This window comes from Hyperoodon ampullatus, assembly GCF_949752795.1.
Source record: "Hyperoodon ampullatus genome assembly, chromosome: 4".
Classification (NCBI taxonomy): domain Eukaryota; kingdom Metazoa; phylum Chordata; class Mammalia; order Artiodactyla; family Ziphiidae; genus Hyperoodon; species Hyperoodon ampullatus.
The window spans coordinates 15,276,286-15,301,793 of NC_136917.1; the positions used below are offsets into that span (position 1 = coordinate 15,276,286).

Here is a 25,508-nt window from a genome sequence, read left to right on the forward strand (position 1 = left end):
TCCAGGTTGTCCATTTTATTGGCATAGAGTTGCTTGTAGTAATCTCTCATGATCTTTTGTATTTCTTCAGTGTCAGTTGTTACTTCTCCTTTTTCATTTCTAATTCTATTGATTTGAGTCTTCTCCCTTTTTTTCTTGATGAGTCTGGCTAATGGTTTATCAATTTTGTTTATCTTCTCAAAGAACCAGCTTTTAGTTTTATTGATCTTTGCTATCGTTTCCTTCATTTCTTTTTCGTTTATTTCTGATCTGATCTTTATGATTTCTTTCCTTCTGCTAAGTTTGGGGGTTTTTTGTTCTTCTTTCTCTAATTGCTTTAGGTGCAAGGTTAGGTTGTTTATTCGAGATGTTTCCTGTTTCTTAAGGTAGGACTGTATTGCTATAAACTTCCCTCTTAGAACTGCTTTTGCTGCATCCCATAGGTTTTGGGTAATCGTGTCTCCATTGTCATTTGTTTCTAGGTATTTTTTGATTTCCTCTTTGATTTCTTCAGTGATCACTTCGTTATTAAGTAGTGTATTGTTTAGCCTCATGTGTTTGTATTTTTTACAGATCTTTTCCTGTAATTGATATCTAGTCTCATAGCATTGTGGTCAGAAAAGATACTTGATACAATTTCAATTTTCTTAAATTTACCAAGGCTTGATTTGTGACCCAAGATATGATCTATCCTGGAGAATGTTCCATGAGCACTTGAGAAAAATGTGTGTTCTGTTGTTTTTGGATGGAATGTCCTATAAATATCAATTAAGTCCATCTTGTTTAATGTATCATTTAAAGCTTGTGTTTCCTTATTTATTTTCATTTTGGATGATCTGTCCATTGGTGAAAGTGGGGTGTTAAAGTCCCCTACTATGAATGTGTTACTGTCGATTTCCCCTTTTATGGCTGTTAGCATTTGCCTTATGTATTGAGGTGCTTCTATGTTGGGTGCATAAATATTTACAGTTGTTATATCTTTTTCGATCGATCCCTTGATCACTATGTAGTGTCCTTCTTTGTCTCTTGTAATAGTCTTTATTTTAAAGTCTATTTTATCTGATATGAGAATTGCTACTCTAGCTTTCTTTTGATTTCCATTTGCATGGAATATCTTTTTCCATCCCCTCACTTTCAGCCTGTATGTGTCCCTAGGTCTGAAGTGGGTCTCTTTTAGACAGCATATATACGGGTCTTGTTTTTGTATCCATTCAGCCAGTCTGTGTCTTTTGGTGGGAGCATTTAGTCCATTTACATTTAAGGTAATTATCGATATGTATGTTCCTATTCCCATTTTTCTTAATTGTTTTGGGTTTGTTATTGTAGGTCTTTTCCTTCTCTTGTGTTTCTTACCTAGAGAAGTTCCTTTAGCATTTGTTTTAAAGCTGATTTGGTGGTGCTGAACTCTCTCAGCTTTTCCTTGTCTGTAAAGGTTTTAATTTCTCCATCAAATCTGAATGCAATCCTTGCTGGGTAGAGTAATCTTGGTTGCAGGTTTTTCTCCTTCATCACTTTAAATATGTCCTTCCACTCCCTTCTGGCTTGCAGAGTTTCTGCTGAGAGATCAGCTGTTAACCTTATGGGGATTCCCTTGTGTGTTATTTGTTGTTTTTCCCTTTCTGCTTTTAATATGTTTTCTTTGTATTTAATTTTTGACAGTTTGATTAATATGTGTCTTGGCGTATTTCTCCTTGGATTTATCCTGTATGGGACTCTCTGTGCTTCCTGGACTTGATTAACTATTTCCTTTCCCATATTAGGGAAGTTTTCAACTATAATCTCTTCAAATATTTTCTCAGTCCCTTTCTTTTTCTCTTCTGCTGGGACCCCTATAATTCGAATGTTGGTGTGTTTAATGTTGTCCCAGAGGTCTCTGAGACTGTCCTCAGTTCTTTTCATTCTTTTTTTTTTTTATTCTGCTCTGCAGTATTTATTTCCACTATTTTATCTTCCAGGTCACTTACCCGTTCTTCTGCCTCAGTTATTCTGCTGTTGATCACTTCTAGAGTATTTTTAATTTCATTGATTGTGTTGTTCATCATTGTTTGTGTCATCTTTAGTTCTTCTATGTCCTTGTTAAATGTTTCTTGCATTTTCTCTATTCTGTATCCAAGATTTTGGATCATCTTTACTATCATTATTCTGAATTCTTTTTCAGGTAGACTGCCTATTTCCTCTTCATTTGTTAGGTCTGGTGGGTTTTTATCTTGCTCCTTCATCTGCTGTGTGTTTTTCTGTCTTCTCATTTTGCTTATCTTACTGTTTTTGGGGTCTCTGTTTTGCAGGCTTCAGGTTCGTGGTTCCCATCGTTTTTGGTGTCTGTCCCCAGTGGCTAAAGTTGGTTCAGTGGGTTGTGTAGGCTTCCTGGTGGAGGGGACTAGTGCCTGTGTTCTGGTGGTTGAGGCTGGATCTTGTCCTTCTGGTGGGCAGGTCCACGTCTGGTGGTGTGTTTTGTGGTGTCTGTGGCCTTATTATGATTTTAGGCAGCCTCTCTGCTAATGGGTGGCGTTGTGTTCCTGTCTTGCTAGTTGTTTGTCATAGGGTGTCCAGCACTGTAGCTTGCTGGTCGTTGAGTGAAGCTGGGTGTTGGTGTTGAGATGGAGATCTCTGGGAGATTTTCACTGCTTGATATTATGTGGAGCTGGGAGGTCTCTTGTGGACCCGTGTCCTGAAATTGGCTCTCCCACTTCAGAGGCACAGCACTGACTCCTGGCTGCAGCACCAAGAGCGTTTCATCCACACGGCTCAGAATAAAAGGGAGAAAAAATAGAAAGAGGATATAATAAAGTAATATAAAATAAAGTTATTAAAATAAAAAATAATTACTAAGAAAAAAAATTTTTTAAGAAAAAAAAAACGGGCGGACAGAACCCTAGAACAAATGGTGAAAGCAAAGCTCTACAGACAAAATCTCACACAGAAGCATACACATACACACTCAGAAAAAGAGGAAAAGGGGAAAAAATTATATATCTTGCTTTCAAAGTCCACCTCCTCAGTTTGGGATGATTTGTTGTCTATTCAGGTATTCCACAGATGCAGGTACATCAAGTTGATTGTGGAGCTTTAATCCGCTGCTTCTCAGGCTGCTGGGAGAGATTTCCCTTTCTCTTCTTTGTTCGAACAGCTGCGGGGGGTTCAGCTTTGGATTTGGCCCCGCCTCTGTGTGTAGGTCGCCTGAGGGCGTCTATTCCTGCCCAGACAGGATGGGGTTAAAGGAGCAGCTGATTCGGGGGCTCTGGCTCACTCAGGCCGGGGGGAGGGAGGGGCACTGAGTGCGGGGCAAGCCTGCGGCGGCAGAGGCCGACATGACTTTGCACCAGCCTGAGACGCGCTATGTGTTTTCCCGGGGAAGTTGTCCCTGGATCCCGGGACCCTGGCAGTGGCGGGCTGCACCGGCTCCCCGGAAGGGAGGTGTGGATAGTGACCTGTGCTTGCACTCAGGCTTCTCGGTGGCGGCAGCAGCAGCCTTAGCGTCTCATGCCCATCTCTGAGATCTGTGCTGATAGCCGCGGCTCGCGCCCGTCTCTGGAGCTCCTTTAGGCCACGCTCTTAATCCCCTCTCCTTGCGCACCAGGAAACAAAGAGGGAAGAAAAATTCTCTTGCCTCTATGGCAAGTCCAGTCTTTTTCCCGGACTCCCTCCCAGCTAGCCGTGGTGCACTAACCCCTTCAGGCTGTGTTCACACCGCCAGTCCTCTCCCTGCGATCGGACCGAAGCCAGCCTCAGCTCCCAGCTCCCGCCCGTCCCAGCGGGTGAGCAGACAAGCCTCTCGGGCTGGTGAGTGCTGGTCGGCACCTTTCTACCTTACAGGAATCTCTCCGCTTTGCCCTCCGCACCCCTGTTGCTGTGCTCTCCTCCGCGGCTCCGAAGCTCCCCCCTCCGCCACCCGCAGTCTCTGCCCCAGAAGGGTCTTTCTAGTGTGTGGAAATCTTTCCTCCTTCACAGCTCCCTCCCACTGGTGCAGGTCCCGTCCCTATCCTTTTGTCTCTGTTTTCTTTTTTCTTTTGCCCTACCCAGGTACGTGGGGGAGTTTCTTGCCTTTTGCGGGGGTCTGAGTCTTTTGCCAGCGTTCAGTAGGTGTTCTGTAGGAGTTTTTCCATGTGTAGATGTATTTCTGATGTATCTACTGGTGTTGGAGGGTCTCCTGCAGAGGCAGGGGGTGGCTGTGTCTCACCGTGAGGACAACGACACTGCCAGCAGAAGTTCTGGGAAGCACTCTTTGGCATGAGCCCTCCCAGAGTCTGCCATTAGCCTCACCAAAGAGGCCAGGTGGCTATATACATTTCTAATAGGAGGCAGTTTAATTACAGTTCCAGGATGTTTTTGTTTTCTTTCAGATTTGTTTGGAAAGTGAGTGGTAAGTGATGATAGTCAAACTTTGAGTGATTTTCCATTTAAACTCTTTTTAAAAAGTTCTTTAAAAATTATCCTATACGTTTATATACTGTCTTCTAAAAATGTCTTTTATTCATTATCTGTTTTTTTGGTTTTTGTTTGTTTTCTGAGTCACACAATACTGCCCAGCGGCAGATAGAGGAATAGTTAACCTTCTTGAAATGTTCTCTTTTATTAGTATCTCATTATTTATAAATTAGATGGAGGAGAACTAACATTTTGCTTTGTAGCATCTTGTCTTCATCACTGATTTCTTTCTTTAGAAGAGTTTTGAAAATTATTAAATATCCAATACATACAAAAGGGTATTTATATATTTTGAGACATAGTAACTAGCAGTAACAAACACCATCACATAGCTTAAAGAACAGGTCAATACCAATATCTTTGCTCTTCCCTTTTTCCTACCAGCAAAAAATACTTGATGTTTGTTCGTTAATTGATGCCTCTTCTTCATAATTTTACTGCATGTGTATGTACTCTGAAAATAATGCATGGTTTTGCATATTTTTGAACTTTATACGAATAGAATCAAAATTATTTATTCTTTTACAACGTGCTTCATTATTTTTTCTCAGTGTTGCATTCATGAGAGTTTGTGTTGATGCTGTAGCTATAGTTCCTTCATTTGTACTGCTGCAGTTCTGTTGTTTGAATATACTGCAATTTATTGATGTATTTTCTTGTCAGTGGGTATTTGTTTTCTGTTTTCTGCTAATGCAATGAATGCTGCTGTAAAGATTGTTATATATATTAATTACATAGTCAGCTCCAGTAGACAGTGCCAAACTATATTTTACAAAGTGGTTGTACTACTTTATATCCCACCCACTCTGATCTAGATCCTCACCAGTGGCTCATAATGTTAGGCTTTTTGTCAGGCTAGTTGAGGTAATATACCTCATGTATATTTTACTTTTCACTCTCATGATTATTAATGAACTTTAGTGTTTATGTTCTGTCATCATCAGTGATATATATGTTCATCACTTTTGTTCATTTCCTCCTCGTTCATTTGGATTATTTTGGTCTTTTTTTTTTTTTTTTTTTTTTTTACTAATGGAGCTCTTTATAATATTTTAACACTAATCCTTTAGTTGTTTGAATTGTAAATATTGTCCTCAAGTTTGTTACCTGTTTTTTTGTTTGTTTGTTTGTTTGTTTGTTTTGCGGTACGTGGGCCTCTCACTGTTGTGGCCTCTCCTGTTGCGGAGCACAGGCTTCGGACACACAGGCTCAGCTGCCATGGCTCACAGGCCCAGCCACTCCGTGGCATGTGGGATCCTCCCGGACTGGGGCACGAACCCGTGTCCCCTGCAGGCAGACTCTCAACCACTGCGCCATCAGGGAAGCCCCTGTTACCTGTTTTTACATGTAACTTTAATGTGTTTGTTCTCTTAGTTTTCATATCAAATTTTATTTTAATTAATTCACCCAATCTTTTGAAGAGGTATTATGTTTACGTTGTCCAGAAAAAAGAAATTAAAATGTATTCTGTTCCAGTCCTATAATCTGTCCTACTGTTCTTCACTCTAACAAATAACGATTCTTATTGGTTTTGCATCTTTCTAAAGTTTCTGTATGCATGTACAATTAGGAATATATAAGTTCTATCCCCTTTTATTTACATGGAATGTGGCATACCACACTCACATTTTACTCCTTGCTTTTTCTCATTTAACAATGTATTTTATAGCTATTCTCAAATCAGTATACAGAGAATACTTAATTTTTATAGATGAATAATATTTTATTTTTTGAATGTATCATAATTTATTTAACTATTCTCTCCATTGTTGAGAATCATTTGAGTTGTTTGCCATCTTCTGCTATTAAAACTAATGCTGTACAGATTAACCTGTACTTGTCATTTTATATTTATGCAAGTATATCTGTAGGATACATTTCCAGAAGCAGAATTACTGTTGGGTAGAAGGGTTAATGTATTTGTAATTTTTATAAATATTTCCAAATTACTCTCTGTAAGGACTGCACCAATTTACTTGTCCACCAGCAGTCTCTGAGAGCTCCACGTTATTGCCTTCACAGGACAGTATTACCAAGCTTTTGAATTTTTGTAATCCTATAGTTGAAAAATGATTTCTCAGTATAATTTAACATTCTCATATCAGTAAGGTTAAGCATTGTTTATTTAAGCGCTATTTGGTCTTCTTTTTCTGTAAAAGAATTACTCATTTTTTTGGCTCAGTTTTTTGTTGTTGGGTTATTGGTTCTTTTTTTCTCATTGATTTTCTTTTTTCTCATTGACTTTTAAGAGCTCTTTATATTTTAGAAAAATGAGCCCCTTGTCCGTGTTGAGTTGCAAATATCTTTTTTCTTTTTTTCTTTTTCTTTTTTTTGAGTGTACGGTTTGAATTTAGTAGATACATAGCCATGTAACTACCACCACATTCAAGATAGAGAACCTTATAAATAATTTTCTCATGCCCTTTGATCCATTTTCCTAACTCTTTATCCAGGTAACCACTGGTTTTTGTCACTATGGTTCATCTCTTTTGAGTTTCTGTGTAAATGAAATCATACAATAACTAGTCTTTTGTGTTTGACTTTGTTTGCTTAGGATAATGGTTTTGAGATTCAAACATATTGTATATATAAATATTTTGTTCCTTTTTATTGCTGTGTAGTATTCCATAGTATGGCTTTTTCTTTAGTTTGTCTAGCTGTTTACCACTTAATGGATATTTGAGTTATACTTGCAGTTTTTGGCTGTTATGAATAATGATGTTGTGAACATTTGCAGACAAATCTCTGTATGTACTTAAATTGTCATTTCTCTTGGGTAAATACCTGTGACAGTTTGCTGGGTCATATGAGAAATGTGTGTATAATATTATAAATACTACTATGCTATTTTACGAAGTGTACCATTTTTCATTCCCATTAAGAATGCTCCACATCTTCATTATCATTTGATATTGTCTTGTTAACTTTAGCCATTCTACTGGGTATCTAGTAGTAATATCTCATTGTGGTTATACTTTGAATTTCCTCGATAATTAACGAAGTTGTGCTTTTTTGGCCATTCTTATATCTTCCTTTGTGAAATGTCTGTTCACAATTTTTGCCCAGTTTTATATTGGGTTGTTTGTTCTTTTGTACATAGTCTTATCATTGAAATTGTAAGTGTTTTATATATTCTGTATACAGTCGCTTTTTCGCATACATGTTGCAAATATTTTCATCCTGTCTGTCGTTTGTCTTTTCAACTGTCTTTCAAAGGGCAGAGTTTTAAATTTTGATGATCTGCCTTTTCAATTTTTTCTTCATGGCTTATGCTTTTTATATTTAAGAAATCTTCTGTAACTGACGTCACTAATATGTTCTGTATTTTTCTTCTAGAAGTTTAATAGTTTTAGCTATTATGTTTAAGTCTGTGATCCACTTTGGGTTAATTTTTGTGAATGATGTGAGGTAAGGATAAGGTCCCCTCCCCAACCTGTACAGTTATCAAGTTCAGCACCGTTTGCTGAAAAGACTGTCTTTTTTCCTATTGAATTATCATGTACCTTTGTCAAAAATCAGTTGACCGTAAAAGGCTAGGGTCTGTTACTAGACTCTGTTCTGTACCATTGATCTAAATATCCTTATGCCAATATTATACTGTTTTGGTTACTATAACTTTATAAGTCTTGAAATCAGGTAATTTAAGTCTTTCAGCCTTGTTCTTCTTTCTCAAAATAGTTTTGTGTTCTACATCTTTTGCTTTTCTGTATTAATTTTAGCATCAACTTGTCAGTTTCTTAAAAAAAAAAAAACTCATGGGCTTCCCTGTTGGCTCAGTGGTTGAGAGTCCGCCTGCCGATGCAGGGGATATGGGATCATGCCCCGGTCCGGGAAGATCCCACATGCCGCGAAGCGGCTGGGCCCGTGAGCCATGGCCGCTGAGCCTGCGCATCCGGAACCTGTGCTCCGCAATGGGAGAGGCCACAGCAGTGAGAGGCCTGCGTACCGCAAAAAAAAAAAAAAAAAATCATTAGAGTTTTGATTGAGGTTGCCTGAATCTATATATCAGTTTGGTCCGTCTTAATACCAGTTGATGGACATGATATATTGCTCCACTTATGTAGGTGTTTTAAAATGTTCTTTGCAGTGTTTTATTGTTTTCAATTCATAGGTATTAAAAATCTTTCACAAAATTTATTCCTATATATTTTGGTGCTATTGTAAATTTTGATTATTCTTTGCTATTTTATATAAGACCAGAATTGATTTTTGTCTTTGTCCTGTGATTTTGCTAAATTTACTTATTAGTTCTAATAGCTTTTTTTGTAGATTCTTTAGGATTGTTATATATGATCATGTCACCTAAAATAAAGACAGTTTTATGTCTTGTCTTCATGCCTTTTATTTCTTTTTCTTTCCTTATTCCACTGGTAGGACCTTTAGTACAATGTTGAACAAAAGCGGTAAGGATGGATATTCTGGCCTTGTTTCTGTTTGTACATAGAAAGCATTGAGTCTTTTACCATTGGTAATAAATTTGATGAAGTTCCCTTCTGTTTCTCAGGCTATTTATAATGAGTGGGGCATTGATTTCTTTGAATGCTTTTTTATGTACTTACTCAAATGACCTTTGTCTTCTTTTTTATTTTACTAATATAATGAATTATATTGGTTGATTTTTCTGTTAAACCAGCTTTCCATTCCTAGGATAAATCCTACTTGGTTACGATACTGTTCCTTTATATAGTGTTAGATTCAGTTTGCAAAAATTTTATTTTACATTGATGTTCGTGAAGGATATTTGTCTGTAGTTTTCTTTTTTTGTGATGACTTTGGTTTTGGTAACAGGATAATACTGGCCTCATAAAATGAGCCAAGAAGTGTTTCTTCCTCCTTCTTTACTTTCTGAAAGAGTTTGTGTTGTATTGGTATTATTTCTTTCTTAAGCGTTTGATAGGATTCATCAGTGAAGCCAGTGGGCCTGGAGAGTTTATTGTTATGAATGAAATTTTGTTAATTGGTATAGGACTATTCAAATGTTCTCTTTCACCTGGGGTCAAATTTAGTCATTTGTGTCTTTCAAGGAATTGTTCCTATTTTTAAATTGACTGGAGTAAAGTTATTTCTAATATTTCATTATTATTCTTTTAATGTCTGTAGGATCTGAAGTGATGTCTTGTCTCTCATTCTTCCTATTTTAAAAATTGAAGTATGCTTGCCACATAATATATTATTTTCAGATGTACAACAATAATTTGGTATTTGTATATATTAGGAAATGATCACCACAAAAAGTCTAGTTAACATCCATCACTACACATTACACATTATTTTTCTTGTGATGAGGACTTTTGAGACCTATCTTAGCAACTTTCAAATATGCAATACAGCATTATTAACTATAGTCACCATGCTGTAAATTACATCCCCATGACATTTATTTTATAACTGGAAGTTTGTACCTTTTGACCCCCCTTCATCCATTTGATAATTTTTGCCCTTTTTCTTTTTTCCCCCTGATAAACTAACTAGATATTTATCAACTTTGTTAATCCTTTCAAGAAATCAACTTTTAGTTTCACTGATTTTCTTTCTTTTTTTTTTGTTTGTTCATTTTTTATTTCATAAGTTTTTGGGGGGCTTTATTATTTTCTGCCTTATACTTGATTTTATTTGGTCTTTTTTTCTAATTTTGGATGGAGGCATCACATCTTAATTTTTAGGTTTTTTTGTATTCTAATAAAAACATTTAAAGCTATAAATTCTGCTTTGAGCATTGCTTTAGCTGCATATCATGAACTTTGATCTTTTATTTTCATTATCATTTAGTTAAAAATATTTTCTAATCTGTTATTTCTTTGTTAGTTTATGGATTATTCAAAGTATGCTTTTATTTCCAAATATTTGGGGTTTCCTAGTTGTCTTATTGTTTCTGATTTCTAATTTAATTCTACCTTGGGCAAATATCATTTTGTATGATTTCAGACTTTAAGTTTATTGAGACTTGTTTTATGACCCAGCATATGGTCTTTCCTGCCAGACAGACCATGTACGCTTGAAAAGAATATGTATTTTACCATAGCCATAGTTGGGTATAGTAGTATGTAAATAGAAATTAAGTCAAGATGATTAATAGTATTGTGCAGATATTCTTTGTTTTTACTGATTTTTTTCTGTTTGTTTTTTGAGGGCCTATTTCTATTATTTACAGAGAAAGAGGTGTTAAATCTCCAAATATGATTGTGGAATCGTCTATACTACTTTTTATTTTTTTAATTAAAAAGTTTTTTTTATTTTTGGCTGTGTTGGGTCTTCGTTGGTGTGCGCGGGCTTTCTCTAGTTGTGGTGGCTTCTTTTGTTGCAGAGCACAGGCTCTAGGCACACGGGCTTCAGTCGTTGCAGCACGCGGGCTCAGTAGTTGCAGCACGCGGGCCCTAGAGCGCACAGGTTTCAGTAGTTGTGGCACGTGGGCTCAATAGTTGTGGCTCTCAGGCTCTAGAGCACAGGCTCGGTAGTTGTGGCACACAGGCTTAGTTGCTCCGCGGCATGTGGGATCTTCCCGGAGCAGGGATCGAACCCGTGTCCCCTGCACTGGCAGGTGGATTCTTAACCACTGCACCACCAGGCAAGTCCCATATACTACTTTTAATTTTCAATTTTTGCTTCATTTAGACATTTATAATTTTTTGTCTTCCTTGTTAATTGATCCTTTTATCTTAAAATCTACCGCATTTGATATTACTATAGCCAGTGCCACCTTATGCTTTCTGTTTACATGGGATATCCTTCACCATCCATTTACTTCCAGTCTGTCTGTCTTTATTTTTAAAGTGTGTCTCTTGTAGACAGTGTATAGTTCTTCCTTTAAAAAAAAATCACTGCTGACCATCTTTGTCCTTTAATTGAAATGTTTGGTCCATCTACTAAATGGGGTGGAGGAAGACTATCAACTCAATACCATTTAAACTGCTTCCTTAGAATAAGGTTTTTCATATCACACTGGTAGTCTGTATTTAGGCCACTCGCTGTATGAGGTCTGAATTGAGGGATTTTTCCTTCTTTCCTGTGACTAACATGGAAGTCAAGTTAGACAATTTTCTGTTTTGTCTTTCTTTGTCTAGGGCAGACAGTTCACTTTCTTGCTAAGGGTGTAAGAGTTTCTTGTTGGAGTCCTCTTATTGGGCATGCCCTAGGCTTTGTCCTTTGTCCTTCAAACAAGAAGCTCAAGTTCTCTAGTTGTTTCTATGCCTATATCTCTCCGTTTCAGCCCAGACATCTATTTTGGCCTTTGTGGATTTATTTTACTTTCTTACCAACTCAGTAATATATTAGGTGCCTTTGTGCAAATTAGAAAAAGCACCCAGGCAAGTATAGTATGCTAGTATGGTGAGTAGAGTACAGGCTGGATTTCAGTCCCCGCTTGTCCCTTCAGTTCTTTTTGTAGATATGTGGTTGCCCTGTAAGCCTGTCTTATAGTGTTTTGGGGTTTTATTTATTTATTTATTTTTGGCCTGATGACACAATGGCAGCCTTATATAATATCTTTTCTGATTCATTTTTTATATTAATTCAGATTATGTTATAATTTGGTTCATGTTTAACCAACTACCTATAAAAATCACATTTTTTGTTTTTATATCACAATTAGTGTTTCCTTCTTTAAAAGTAAAGAATTAGTAGTAACTTTCACTTCAGTGTGGTCAACCACTTGCTCTGAAAGGCCTTTGAGCTGCAGACAGTCAGATCGCATTGCTTGGCTTGAAATAAGTATATGAAATTTCTGAGGTTCCTCCTCCTCCAGTCTGCTCTCCTCCACTTCTCTGTCCCTCTCTCTTCTGACTACTTCCCCCTCAAAAAATGAACTTTAACCAGAATGAACTGGTGGGTAGCAAACAAGGGCAAAAAAGGCAGTGTTGCCTTTAAAGGCAAATTATCAATGATTAAATTGGTGGCAAAGCCTTAGGCTAGTAGCAAAGTCAGCGTACTGAACTTGGGATTCTTATATTAAGTTGGGCCCTTGAGAGGGGATATAGTGGTCTGAAACTGGTAGATCCCCTTGCCGTCCAGCAAAAAAGTAAATTAAAATCTTCTCTAAAGGATAGCAACCATACTTTAGTGCCTTAAGAATCCTGCAGATTAAGAGCAGTCAATTAGCTCTTCATGATTTAAAAAATAACCAGCACACAAACAACAAAACAAGGTACCATGACTGAGCACTAACAAAGACAGTGAATGGTTTATTTGATTTAGATCTCCTCAAGGACTTAAGATATTGGAATTTTATAGGAATATAAAATAATTATGTATGAAATGTTTAAAGGAAAAAGATAGAACTGCACATGAACAAACAAGAGAATAAAAAATGACCAGGCAGATTGAAGAAGACTCAAATGAAACTTATTATTGAAAAAGATATTTTTTGTGATCTAAAATTTAATGAATTTGTTAAACAGTAAGTTAGAGCCTGCTGAGGAAAGAATTAGAAAATTGGCAGTTAGATTTAAAGAAATTTTTAAGAATGTGGGGAAACAAGGAAAGTAACTGCTATTTTTTTTTGAAAAACTGGTGAAGGATTTATTTTTCTATCTTTTATTTTTTTAATTTTTTTTGGCCGCACCTCAAGGCACGTGGGAATCTTTGTTCCCCAACCAGGCATCAAACCCGTGCCCTCTGGAAGTGGAAGCGTGGAATCTTAACCACTGGACCACCAGGCAAGTCAAAAGTAGCTATTAAAAGAGAAGTTAAAAGATGGAATGAAAAGGTCAGATATGTCAAATTGGATCCCAGATGACAGAATAGAGAGAATGGAACAGAAGCAATAATGGAAAACATCCTTTCTGAGAATTTTTTAGAATTAATGAAAGACATGCATCTGTGAATACAGCAAATCCAAAATGTACCAGTCAAAAAAAACAGCAGTTTAGTCAAACTGTGTAGCTTCGAAGACAGAAAATCTCAAAAGCAGCTTAAAGAGTGTAAAATAGACTGAAAAACTCACTTCTCAACAGTAAAAATGTAAGCCAGAAGATTGTGGAATATTATTCACAAAAAATTGAGTCAAAGTAATGGCCATCGTATAACTGTATGTCAGCAAAAGTATCTTTCATGAACAAAGATACTGAAACCACTTTTGGACAAGTGAAAACAGAATTTTTACTACCAGTAGATCTTTACTGAGGTTCTTTATTAAAAGTTTTCATTAAACGTTCTAAAGATTATTTTTCAGGAAGAAGGGACATGATTTCAGAGGGAAGGAAAGGAACACACAGGAATTGGTAAACACACAAATCTTAACAAACATAGCCTTATATTTTTAAAAATATTATCGTTTTTAACTTGTGAAATTAAAAAAGAAACTACAATAAACAGTAGTACACGAGAGAGGGATGTGATAAGAATTTAAATTGTCTTAATGCCTTGTTTTATTTTGGAAGAGAATTAAGATGGTAAAATTTCAAGAGTAACAAAAGTGTAAGATATGTGATTAACTTCCATCACACAGTAGAGGAAAAATAATGAAATAGGTAAACAAGCAAACTCAGTGTTTTAAAAAGCCAAGAAAAGAGAGACAAAAAGAAAGACAGTAATAGAAAATAAAATAGGAGCATTCCACATACATTATTAATCTAATAAACATAAATGAATTAAATTTACAATTAAGCCAGATTATAAAGTTGAATATTTTAAAAAATATTCCAGTGAGCCAAATGCCCATTATAAGAGACATACTCGGGGCTTCCCTGGTGGCGCAGTGGTTGAGAGTCCACCTGCCAATGCAGGGGACACGGATTCGTGCCCCAGTCCAGGAGGATCCCACATGCCACGGAGCGGCTGGGCCTGTGAGCCATGGCCGCTGAGCCTGCACGTCCAGAGCCTGTGCTCCTCAACGGGAGAGGCCACAACAGTTAGAGGTCCGCGTACCGCAAAAAAAAAAAAAAAAAAAAAAAAGAAACATACTCAAAACTTTAAAACATAGAAAGTTGGAAGTAAAAGGATTAAAAATATGTGCTGTGTAAATACGAACCTAAAGGAAGTTGGGGTAGTTATATTAATATCAAGACTGTAAGATAAAAAGCATTACTAGAACTGGAGATAATCGTTTGTATACTAAGAAGGTATAACAATTTCAAATATCTAGTACCTTGAAATAGTCTCAAAACATCAAGCAGGGGCTTCCCTGGTGGCGCAGTGGTTGAGAGTCCGCCTGCCGATGCAGGGGACACGGGTTCATGCCCCAGTCCAGGAAGATCCCACATGCCGCAGAGCGGCTAGGCCCGTGAGCCATGGCCGCTCAGCCTGCGCGTCCACAGCCTGTGCTCCACAACGGGAGAGGCCACAACAGTGAGAGGCCCCAGTACCGCAAAAAAAAAAAAAAAAAAAAAAAAAAAAAAAAAAAAAATCAAGCAAAGAATGGTAATCCTGTGGGAGAAATTGACATATGTACCATTATAATGAGGAGTTGCAGTACATTTCTGCAAATTATTGTTGATAAATCCAATATGGAAGTCAAAGGGATTTGAACAATATGATTAACAGACTTTATTGAATTGATGTATATAAAATGCTGGAACCAACAATTAGAAAATATTAATAGGACACGTGGCATGTTTTTTAAAAAATTGACCAAGAAGAACAAAGCTAGAGGCATCGTGCTTCTTGACTCTGAACTATATTACAAAGCTATAGTGATCAAAACAGTATGGCATTGGCATAGAAACAGATACATAAATCAGTGGAACAGTATAGAGAGCCCAGAAATAAACCCATGTCCACATGGTCAGTTAATTTATGACATAGAGCTAAGAATATACAATGGGGAAAGGACAGTCTCTTCAATAAATGGCGTTGGGAGAACTATATAGCCACATGCAAAAGAATGAAACTGGACCCCTATCTTACACCATACACAAAAATAACTCAAATCGATAAAAGACTTGAACATAAGACCTGAAACCATAAAACACCTAGAAGAAAACATAGGTTGTAAGCTTCTAGACGTTGGTCTCGCTGTGATTTTTTGGATTTGACACCAAACGCAAAGGCAACAAAAACAAAAATAAGTGGTAAGTGGGACTACATCAAACTAAAAAGTTTCTGCACAGCAAAGGAAACCATCAACAAAATGAAACGGCAACCTACCGAATGGGAGAAAATATTTGTAAGTCACGTATCTGATAAAGGGCTAATATCTAAAATATGTAAAGAACTCCCACAGCTCAACAACAAAAAAATAAACAACCCAATTAAAAAATAAGCAGGGGATCTGAATAGATATGTTTCCAAAGAAGACATGAATGGCTTTCAGGTATGTGAAAAGGTGCTGAACATCACTGATTCTCAGGGAAATGCAAATCAAAACCACCAGGAGATATCAACTCACACCTATTAGAATGGCTATTGTCTTAAAGACAAGATATAGCAACTGTTTGCAAGGATGTGGAGAAAAGGGAACCCTGTGCACTGTTGGTGGGAATGTAAATTGGTATAGCCAATATGGAAAACAATATGGAGGGTCCTCAAAAAGTTAAAAACAGAACTACCATATGATCTAGCAATTCCACTTCTGAGTATTTGAAGAAAATGAAAATACTAACTCAAAAGGATATCTACACCCCCATGTTCATTGCAGCCTTGTTTACAATAGTCAAGACATTGAAGCAACCTAAATATCCATTGCTGGAGGAGTGGATAAAGAAAATGTGGGGTGTGTGTGTGTGTGTGTACATAAACATATATACGTAAAATTATTATACATTATATATATAGTATATAAGGAATATTATTCAATCATAAAAAAGAATGACATCTTGCCATTTATGACAACATGGATTGACCTTGAGAGCATTTTAAGTGAGCTAAGACAGAGAAAGACAAATACTGTATGATTTCATTGTATGTGGAATCTGAAAAACAAAACAAAACAAACTCGTAGATACAGAGAACAGATTGGTGGTTGCTGTGGTGGTGTTGGGGAGTGGGTGAAATGGGTAAAGATGGTCAAAAGGTATAAACTTCCAGTTATAAAATAAATAAATCATGGCGATGTAATATACAGCATGGAAACTATAGTTAATAATACTGTATTGCATATTTGAAAGTTGCTGAGAGAGTAGATTTTGAAAATTCTCACAAGAAAATAAAATTTGTGACTGTGTGGTGGTGGATGTTAACTAGACTTATTGTGGTGATCATTTCCCGATACATACAAATATCAAATCATTTTGTTGTATACCTGAAACTAATATGTTATATGTCAATTATATCTCAGTTTTAAAAAATTAACCAAGTATTAGTACATAAAGCAAGTCTCAACAAATTTCAATGACAGTATCATAGAGTGTAGATTTTCTTACCAATTTGTGATTAAATTAAAACCAACCTGTAAAAATAACAAATTCCATAAAGTTGGTAATTTTATAAACATACTTCTAAGTAATTATGGAGTAAAAGAAGAAGTCTTAAGGAAATTAAAAAACAAAGAAAAGTGGAAATACAACATGTTTGGAATTCAGTAGGAAATTTATTTCACAAAAACAAGAAAGGCTGAAATGTTGTGACTTAAGCATCCAAGTTGAGAGGTTAGAATGATAGGAACAGATCAAACCCAAAGAAAGGAGAAAGAAGGAAACAAAGAGCAGAAATTAAGGAACTAAAAGACAAAGATTCAGTAATGTCAAAAAAATCAAAAGTTAATTCTTTAAAAGTACTAATAGGGCTTCCCTGGTGGCACAGTGGTTGAGAGTCCACCTGCTGATGCAGGGGACACGGGTTCGTGCCCCGGTCCGGGAGGATCCCACATGCCGCAGAGCAGCTGGGCCCGTGAGCCATGGCCACTGAGCCTGGGCGTCCAGAGCCTGTGCTCCGCAGTGGGAGAGGCCACAGCAGTGAGAGGCCCCACGTACCGCAAAAAAAAAAAAAAAAAAAAGTACTAATAAAATTGACAAACCTCTCATGAGATAAGAAGAAAAGAGAATTCACAAATAACATTAGACTCAAAAGGGGAAATACAATTACAGATACAGCAGAGGTTTAAAAGATAAAATTATACGTAGTATTTTTTGAAGTCAACAAATTAGAAAACTCGAAATTAGTAAATTCCTAGAAAAATAACTTAAAATCAACACAAGATTTTTTAAAGAAAATACCAGAAGTCGAAGAAGATATTTGCAACACATACACACACACTAACCCAAGCAAGGATCACCATCTAGAAGAACCTGGAAATAAATCCTAGAAATCAATAAAACAAGCAATTCTTTAGGGAAATGCTCAATAGATACAAATAAGCATGTCACTATTCATAAGAGAAAGGGAAATCAAGGCACATGAGATACCATTTTACTTCCAGTAGCTTGGCAAAAGTAAATCTTACAGGAGAATGTAGATCAAAGGGAATTTTTACATCCTGGTAGGAATATAAAGTATAGTCACTTGGTAATAGACTGGAAATCACTTTGGTGTTATCTTGAAAAGTGGAACATTTGAATACCTTCTGACCTGGCACTTCCACTCTTAGATATGTCCTTTAGAAAAGCTCTTCTAAACAAGAGGACCTGGTGTGAGTATGTTCATAGCCTTAATGTTATTAAAGGCAAAAAAATGGAAAAAGCTCAAATGTCCATCAACGTGAAAATGGATAAACAGATCATAATATAGTTACACAATGGAATATTATATAACATTAAAAAATGAACTACAGATATACTTAAAGATGAATTTCAGAAATAATTAGTGGAAAAAAATTTTTTTCAGAAAGCTATATATAGTATGAAATGCTTAATAAAGCCCCGAAACAAGTGAGACTAAAAATATATTGTTTAAGAATATATCTGTAAGTTATAAAACAAAAAGATGTCAAGAAAATATTAAGCATCAAATACAGTCATGGTTACTTCTAGGGTGAAAGGTAAGGGGGGAAGCTAGGTTCGGGGTATGGAGGTAGGTGTGACAGTATTGGTAATGCCTTGGTTGTTAAGTTGGATAGGGGGTTCACAGGAGTTTGTTTTATTATACAGTCATCCCTTGTATCTGAGGTTTCTACACTTGCTAATTCAACCAACCACAGAAAATATTCCCCCCCCCAAAATAAAATTCCAGAAAGTTCCAAAAAGTCAAACTTGAATTTGCCATGTGCCAACTACTGTTTACTTAGCATTTACATTGTATTTACAACTATTTACCTAGACTTTACATTGTATTAGGTTTATAAGTAATCTAGAGATGATTTAAAGCATATGGAGGTTACGAATAGGTTATATGCAAATACCATTCCATTTTATTTAAGGGACTTGAGCATCTGCAGATTTTTGTATCCATAGGGATCCTGGAAATAATCCCCTTGGATACTGAGGGAAGACTGTACTTTATATACATTACATATATTCTTTCATATGTATCAAATATTAGTTACAGTGTAAAAAGATTCAGTTGTAAAATCAAAGACTTGTTTTCCTACAAAAGGGTATTGGAAGAAAGTATAGCTGTTCTAAGATACATGAATGGAATTAACTGAAATGTAATAGTTTATTGGTATTAAATAGGTCTATCTATTGAATAATATGTCAGACCTGATTCTTTTTTGTTTTTTGTTTTTGTTTTTTTTGACTGCGTTGGGTCTTCATTGCTGCACGCGGGCTTTCTCTAGTTGTGGCGAGCGGGGGCTACTCTTCGTTGTGGTGCGCGGGCTTCTCATTGGGATGGCCTCTCTTGTTGTGGAGCACGGGCTCTAGGCGTGCGGGCTTCAGTAGTTATGGCGTGTGGGCCCAGCAGCTGTGGCTCACGGGCTTTAGAGCGCAGGCTCAGCAGTTGTGGCACACAGGTTCAGTTGCTCCGCGGCATGTGGGATCTTCCTGGACCAGGACTCGAACCCATGTACCCTGCACTGGCAGGCGGATTCTTAACCACTGTGCCACCAGGGAAGCCCCAGACCTGATTCTTGACTAATACAAATTCAGGGAGTTTTTGTAGTTGTAGTTTTAATAAAACATCATTTCAAAGTTTCTAATATAATGCCTGATACATGGAAATGTTTAATAGATACATTTTTTTCCTTTCTTCTAGTCAAAAGGTTAGTGAGAAGGAGTCTGTCTACCCTTTAAAAATATCTGTGGTCTATTCAAAAATAATTGTTTTATATTATGAAAAATGCCTAGTGTGGTTCTAGTTTGTACTGCTGTATATGGTAGTGTTCAATTTCTTTTGTGTAAAGACCTCAGTTAGTGTTGAACAAAGAAAATTATATGCTCTCGTTATGTGTGCTTTGATTTAGATGCTTAATGGCTTTTAATGTTACAAAATAAGTTTATTATTATATTATGATCTCATTTGTATTATATTGTCTTGCTCTTCCATATTCGTGGTGATATGGTCATGGTTTACGAAAACAATAATCCCTAAGAAATAGGTCATTAACAGTAGTTAACGATTATTTGTGATCTAGGGTAATGACTGATTTCTTTGGGATTATTGCAGTTATAAACCATAATTACAGATTATTATAGCAAGAATTATCTTGTTAAAGGAAAAAATGTTCTGTTCTTGAACAGCTGCTAAAACAAGTGCCCTGGACATTTCAGAATAAATCGAAAAATGAAAAACTATAATGGAAATGTAATCTAAGATGAGATTTTTTAAAAAAAATTATAGATATGAAACTCATGTATAGGATATTTAAATTTCTAAATGCAATTTAGATTTATGGCTTTACATGGTTCTTTAAACTTTGTGGATATAATTCTGTAACCAATGTAACTTTTTAACATCTATTATTCTAAATGCTGTAACTCTAGTATTCTATTTTAGGGTAAAGTTTAATGTGTATGAGAAATATCACTCATTCAGTGAAATAGGAAAATTGTATTTGATAGATTAATTAAAATGCCTTTATATATCATTGCATTGTTCATTTCTAACACTAATCCTAATTTATTCAGTTAGTAGTTGTTAATTTTTAGGGTTAAAAATTCCTGCTTTTCTGTCTCGTACAATAGAAATCACTGCTTTCTAAAACAGGGAAAGAGTAAGTATACATCCTACTTCTCTCTGAATAAACTTCCATAAAAAATTTACCATAATTTTAGAAAAAATGCTCACAATTGATCACATGCTATCTTTGCATAGCATTCTTTGATATCAAAGCCTTAATTTCAAGGTCACAAAATAAAATGAATTAAAGAATAAAAAGTTAAAATTTGAGAAATTCTTGTCCTATATTTAGTATTTATTATTAGACAGTGATATTCATCACACTGCATTGAAAAATCATTTTTCAATTTTCTCTCTCTCACCAGGTTTAATCTGTTGGGCATAGGGTCTCTCTCTCCCTTCTCACCCTGCCTCATACATATTTAGTTATATCCCGGTGGACAGAACATGGTACATAGTAGATATTCAGCAAATGAATTTTCTGAAAATTCTTGAGAGTTTTTTTCAGTTCAGGGTTTTTGTTTGTAGACACAGCTAACTGTAAGTAGCTTTAATTGCGACAAACCTCTTTGGTAGAGAGGGAAGAACTTAAAAATTCTTAAATATTGTGTGACTTCATTTTCTTGAGCAGCTTTAAAGTAAAACTTAGAATGGACATATAAATATTCCATATTGATATGTTTTATGGCTTTTGTAGCTATGATATAGAAGAACTAAAAACAGTATAGCTATTTAATAATAATAATAATAATAGCCAACATTTAGTCAGCCCTTGTAGAAGGAATTATTATGAGTACTTTACATGCAGAATACCATTCAGTGCTGTCAGAAGCCTATGAGCCAATTATTATTATCATTTCATATTTATAAATGAGGCAATTAAAGCCAAAATGATTGAGTAACAAGCATAATAAATAGTAGAGGCAGAATTTGAATCCAAGTTGTGCTCTTGGTGGCTAAATTGTACTGCCTCCATTTTTAAATATTGATCTTCCAACACAGAAATACAGGGCTTCCCTGGTGGCGCAGTGGTTGAGAGTCCGCCTGCCGATGCAGGGGACACGGGTTCGTGCCCCAGTCCGGGAGGATCCCACATGCCGCGGAGCGGCTGGGCCCGTGTGCCATGGCCGCTGAGCCTGCGCATCCGGAGCCTGTGCTCCACAACGGGAGAGGCCACAACAGTGAGAGGCCCGCATATCACAAAAAAAAAAAAAACAAAAAAGAAATATAAAAGTTACCTGTATAATTAGTGTCTGTTTTCAAGATGGCTTGTTTTATGAAGAGCTAGTAGGCAGATGTTTCTACATTTACATTAGTTATAAACTCCAAAAGTAAGTTTGCTTATTTTAAATTCAACAAATGTTAGTTTCATGTGTCACATATACTTGGTTTTAGGGTGGCTGGTTTGGGAATCAAAAGAAGTGTGAATGTCCTAGAAATGATCCCAAAGGGAGATGCAGTCTCATCTGTAGTAAAAATCTGGGAGACAGGTAGAGAACAGTCAGGATTAGGAATTAAAATGTATTAAATAAACACTTAAGAGGTTGTTGGATCATCAAGGTCTGTCTAGCTGATTGACCACTGTGTTGTTCAAGTACTTCCTTTAATCAGTCTTGAGAGGAAGTGGTACATATCTCATAATGGTATGAGAATGGACTCTTGGAAATCCATTGCCTATATTTGAATCATATACTTCTTAATAGGGGTTTGTGACACTAAATAAATATAGGTACAGATAATACATATAATGTTTAAAATAGTACTTAGTGCATGTTAAGTACTGTTTAAATGTTTGCTATTATTTTTAGTAATAGTGAAGCTTACTTTAAGCAAAATTAGTATCTAAGAATCTAAATAGATAAAATATATAAAGAAGGTTATTATTTAGATTTAAACAACATTTTTCATTTTGAGAAATAATTTGCAGTAAGATATTTTAAAAATAATGACTCTCATAGGGCAGGTAAGTTATTATACTACATTCACCAAAGATTATGGTCACAATGTTTTAGATTCGTATCAATTATATAAAATGTGTATGCCCCACACACATTGGAGCACAATCTATTGATGATAACCTTTGTAAGATTCTGAGAAATACAGTCGATTCTCCTTATTTGGTATTTAATGTTCTATAAAGTTTCTGTGAACACTGAATTAGCAAATATTAAACCATTGCTCCTAGGGGAAGTACAGGTTGGGTTCCTGCAGGCTTCTGGTCACATTTTTGTCGACTGATCAACATATAACCTTATGTTATGTATTCCTGCTTAAAGATACTTTACATTAATATATATCATTGATTCGTTAACTTTGAACTCACAGCCAACAGCACTACAACCCATGCCTGGATGAAGCTTAACACGTGTTATTTTCTCTACAAGGTACATAATAGCTTTTTTTTTCACTTAGGAACACTAGGCAACACATTAGCACTACTCTTGTTGACTATTTTAAACAGTAAAATTATAAACAAGGAGCACAAAAGTGCAAAAACAATGTGATACCAGAAAGGGATACTTAGCTGTTTATAGTATGAGAGATGAAACAATAAAGCAGATTGTTGCTTTGTTTTACCTAATCTTGGAATGTGAACATTGGGCAACTTAAATTATTTGCTGTTTTGCATCTGTCCATGAATGATCACAAGTTTTGATTTGGGGGATTAGAAATCAATTTTACCAAGTGGATGTATTTGCAAATAGCAGGATAGACTAAATCATACCTTGCATTGAATGTGCGTTAAGAAGCTGCTTTTATTTAAGCAATAGAAATGTAACTACCATTAACATTCATTTTTAATAACGACTCTACATTTTAATGTTTACTAACTTGATAATAAGCTGTTAACTTCTTCTTGCCTGGTTCATACTGTATTTTCTATGTAATGATTTCTTAATTCAATAACCCATGTCTATTTGATAACTTATGTATGCCAGTCACTGTTTCAGGCTCTGGATATGCAATAGACAGCCAAACAGAAAAAATAACAGCTGTCATGCAGTGTACATTCTATTGGAATAGACAAGTAACAAAGCAAGATAAATAATAAAATATATATTATGTTAGAAAGTGATAAGTAAAATTAAAAAAAAAATGAATCAGGAAAGGTGGATGAAATGTTGGCAGATTGTATTCTGGTTATCTTTTGCCCAAAACTTAGTGGTTTATCAAATAACAATTTGATATGAATTGTATGAATGAATGAATCATATGGTATGTGAATTATATTTCAGTAAAGTTGTTTAGGTGATAGGTTCAAGTGAGTGGAGGTTCCCAGTAGAACAAAGGATTGTTGGAAGATTCATTTTTGTAGATATTGAAATCATAACTGGTTATGATAAAAAAAAATACAGTTGGAAAGAGTGGCAGTGAACCAGCAGCTAACACGGTCAAAAAAATAAGGAGTAACAACCCGAAGGAGAGTAGATAATTGCAATAAGAAAGAGAATTTGGTAGTATGATGACATAGGATATAAAGCTGAGTGCTTTTAAAATGGAGAGAAAGGAGACTGTTCTGGAGGTAAGAATGAGGAACATCAAGTGAACATCTGGGTTCAAGGCCCAAGTTACAAGAGATGTGGAAAAGAAATCAGCTACCACTTGAGAGGGTCCACAGAAGGAAGCGGGGTCATCAGGGGAGAGCATTATGTTATTAATAGGCATTTATATTGATCATAAAATACATTTCAACTGCGTATGGTAACTTAATATTGCTACCTTCAGTTTCCTCCATGGGCCTTTTTTTCTGTTACTTTTTTCACTAATTATACATATCTTGAAGCTTGAGTCTGTTTTATGAATTACTTGATCAAATTAGTGTTCTGTTTTACATTGGTAATGTATAAGGCTACATACTTAAGTCAGTTATGATTTATTTATGGCTTTGTGATAGGTTAAGGGATGTGGATACTTACCAGGTTATATTTCTGCCTTACAGGAAGTTTGCCACCTCAAGAGGCTTATGTCTCTCCAGAAGTTTGAAGGAATTGTTGATTAGTTGTAGTGACTGGTAGAATCCACAGGAATATAGGAAGAATGTGTTTTTCTTCCCACATTTATTTATCCTTCCTAGGTCTTCCAACAAGCATGGGCAGTCTCTTTTCAATACCTTATAAAAAGCACTTCAGTTCACTTGAAAAAGTTTCCCAATAGAGAAAAATAATTGATTTTAGTATTATAAAATAGCCGGCTCATCTTTGAAAAGTCAGTCCCCAAGATTAGCATAAAGTTTCTTTTTAGAAAAATAATTGGTTTGTTAATTACTCATAAATGTCTCAAAAATCCTGGAGAATTTGATACATAGATCAACGAATCTAGAGATGTAAAGTAATGTGCCTAAACAAAAATTATTCAATAAATACCTCCATTTCTAAACTAGTCAATTTTGGCTGCCCCCAAAGTAAGATTTCTGAAAACTATAAGGCATTGCCATTTGTGCCACTGTTGTAAAGTTATTTAGTCCTTTGCTACTACTGCCTGTGAGGTTAATCTGGAAACAATGTAATTTGCATAGTGAAAATTTTGGATTTTTAAAAAATTATGCATAAACATGTAAAAGGAGTAAATGTATTACCATCCATTATCTTCCAAGCCTGGACAATTTTTTAAATGATCAGACTGGTACTGTCATGATATTGACTATTCAGAGAAGGTACTGGTCATTGGATCATACTGGTACTTAATAACAGCCCTTGATGTTGACATAACGTTTGGTGTTTTGTTATCAAATTTATGTTAATAAAATCTTCATGGTAGATATTATTTTCTCCATTTTGCAAATGAAAATCCTAAGCCCTAAAGAGGTAAGTAACTTATGCAAGATCACATAGCAGATTGGTAGAGCTGGGATTCATAGTTGTATCTGGCTCTAAAACGTGTCATTTTCACTATTATACTACCTTGGTGAACTTAAAATCCAACTCTTCACTCTGTCAAGAACTGAGTTCACAGTAGTTTATCACTTGTGTGGAAGAACTTTTGCTAATTTTAGAATATTGTGAAAAATAAGCTTTATTTCTATCAATACTTTCTAAACGATTTTTTCCTTGTTATATATTAGGACGTCTTGCCTGGCTGGTATACTTGGTTGGGACAGTTGTTGGAGGAAGATTAACATATATCAGTACAGATGAACATGATGCTATGGATGGAGAATTATCCTGTCGGTAAGTAGTAGCCATATAATTTACAGAAATTTACTAAGTACTTAGAAATTTAGTTACTGAGCTGCTATTATG

General features: G+C 35.7%; 1 protein-coding gene across 1 annotated transcript in view; it reads left to right on the forward strand.

Moving 5' to 3' along the window:
• RANBP17 (RAN binding protein 17) overlaps positions 1–25,508 on the forward strand; it is a gene marked incomplete at both ends in the record, with an annotated part of 307,000 nt that overhangs the window by 41,816 nt on the left and 239,676 nt on the right. Inside the window, one exon of the mRNA XM_079703069.1 lies at positions 25,331–25,436. Within this exon, the coding sequence (XP_079559195.1) occupies positions 25,331–25,436 (106 nt within the window). The remainder of the gene's footprint in view (positions 1–25,330; positions 25,437–25,508) is intronic.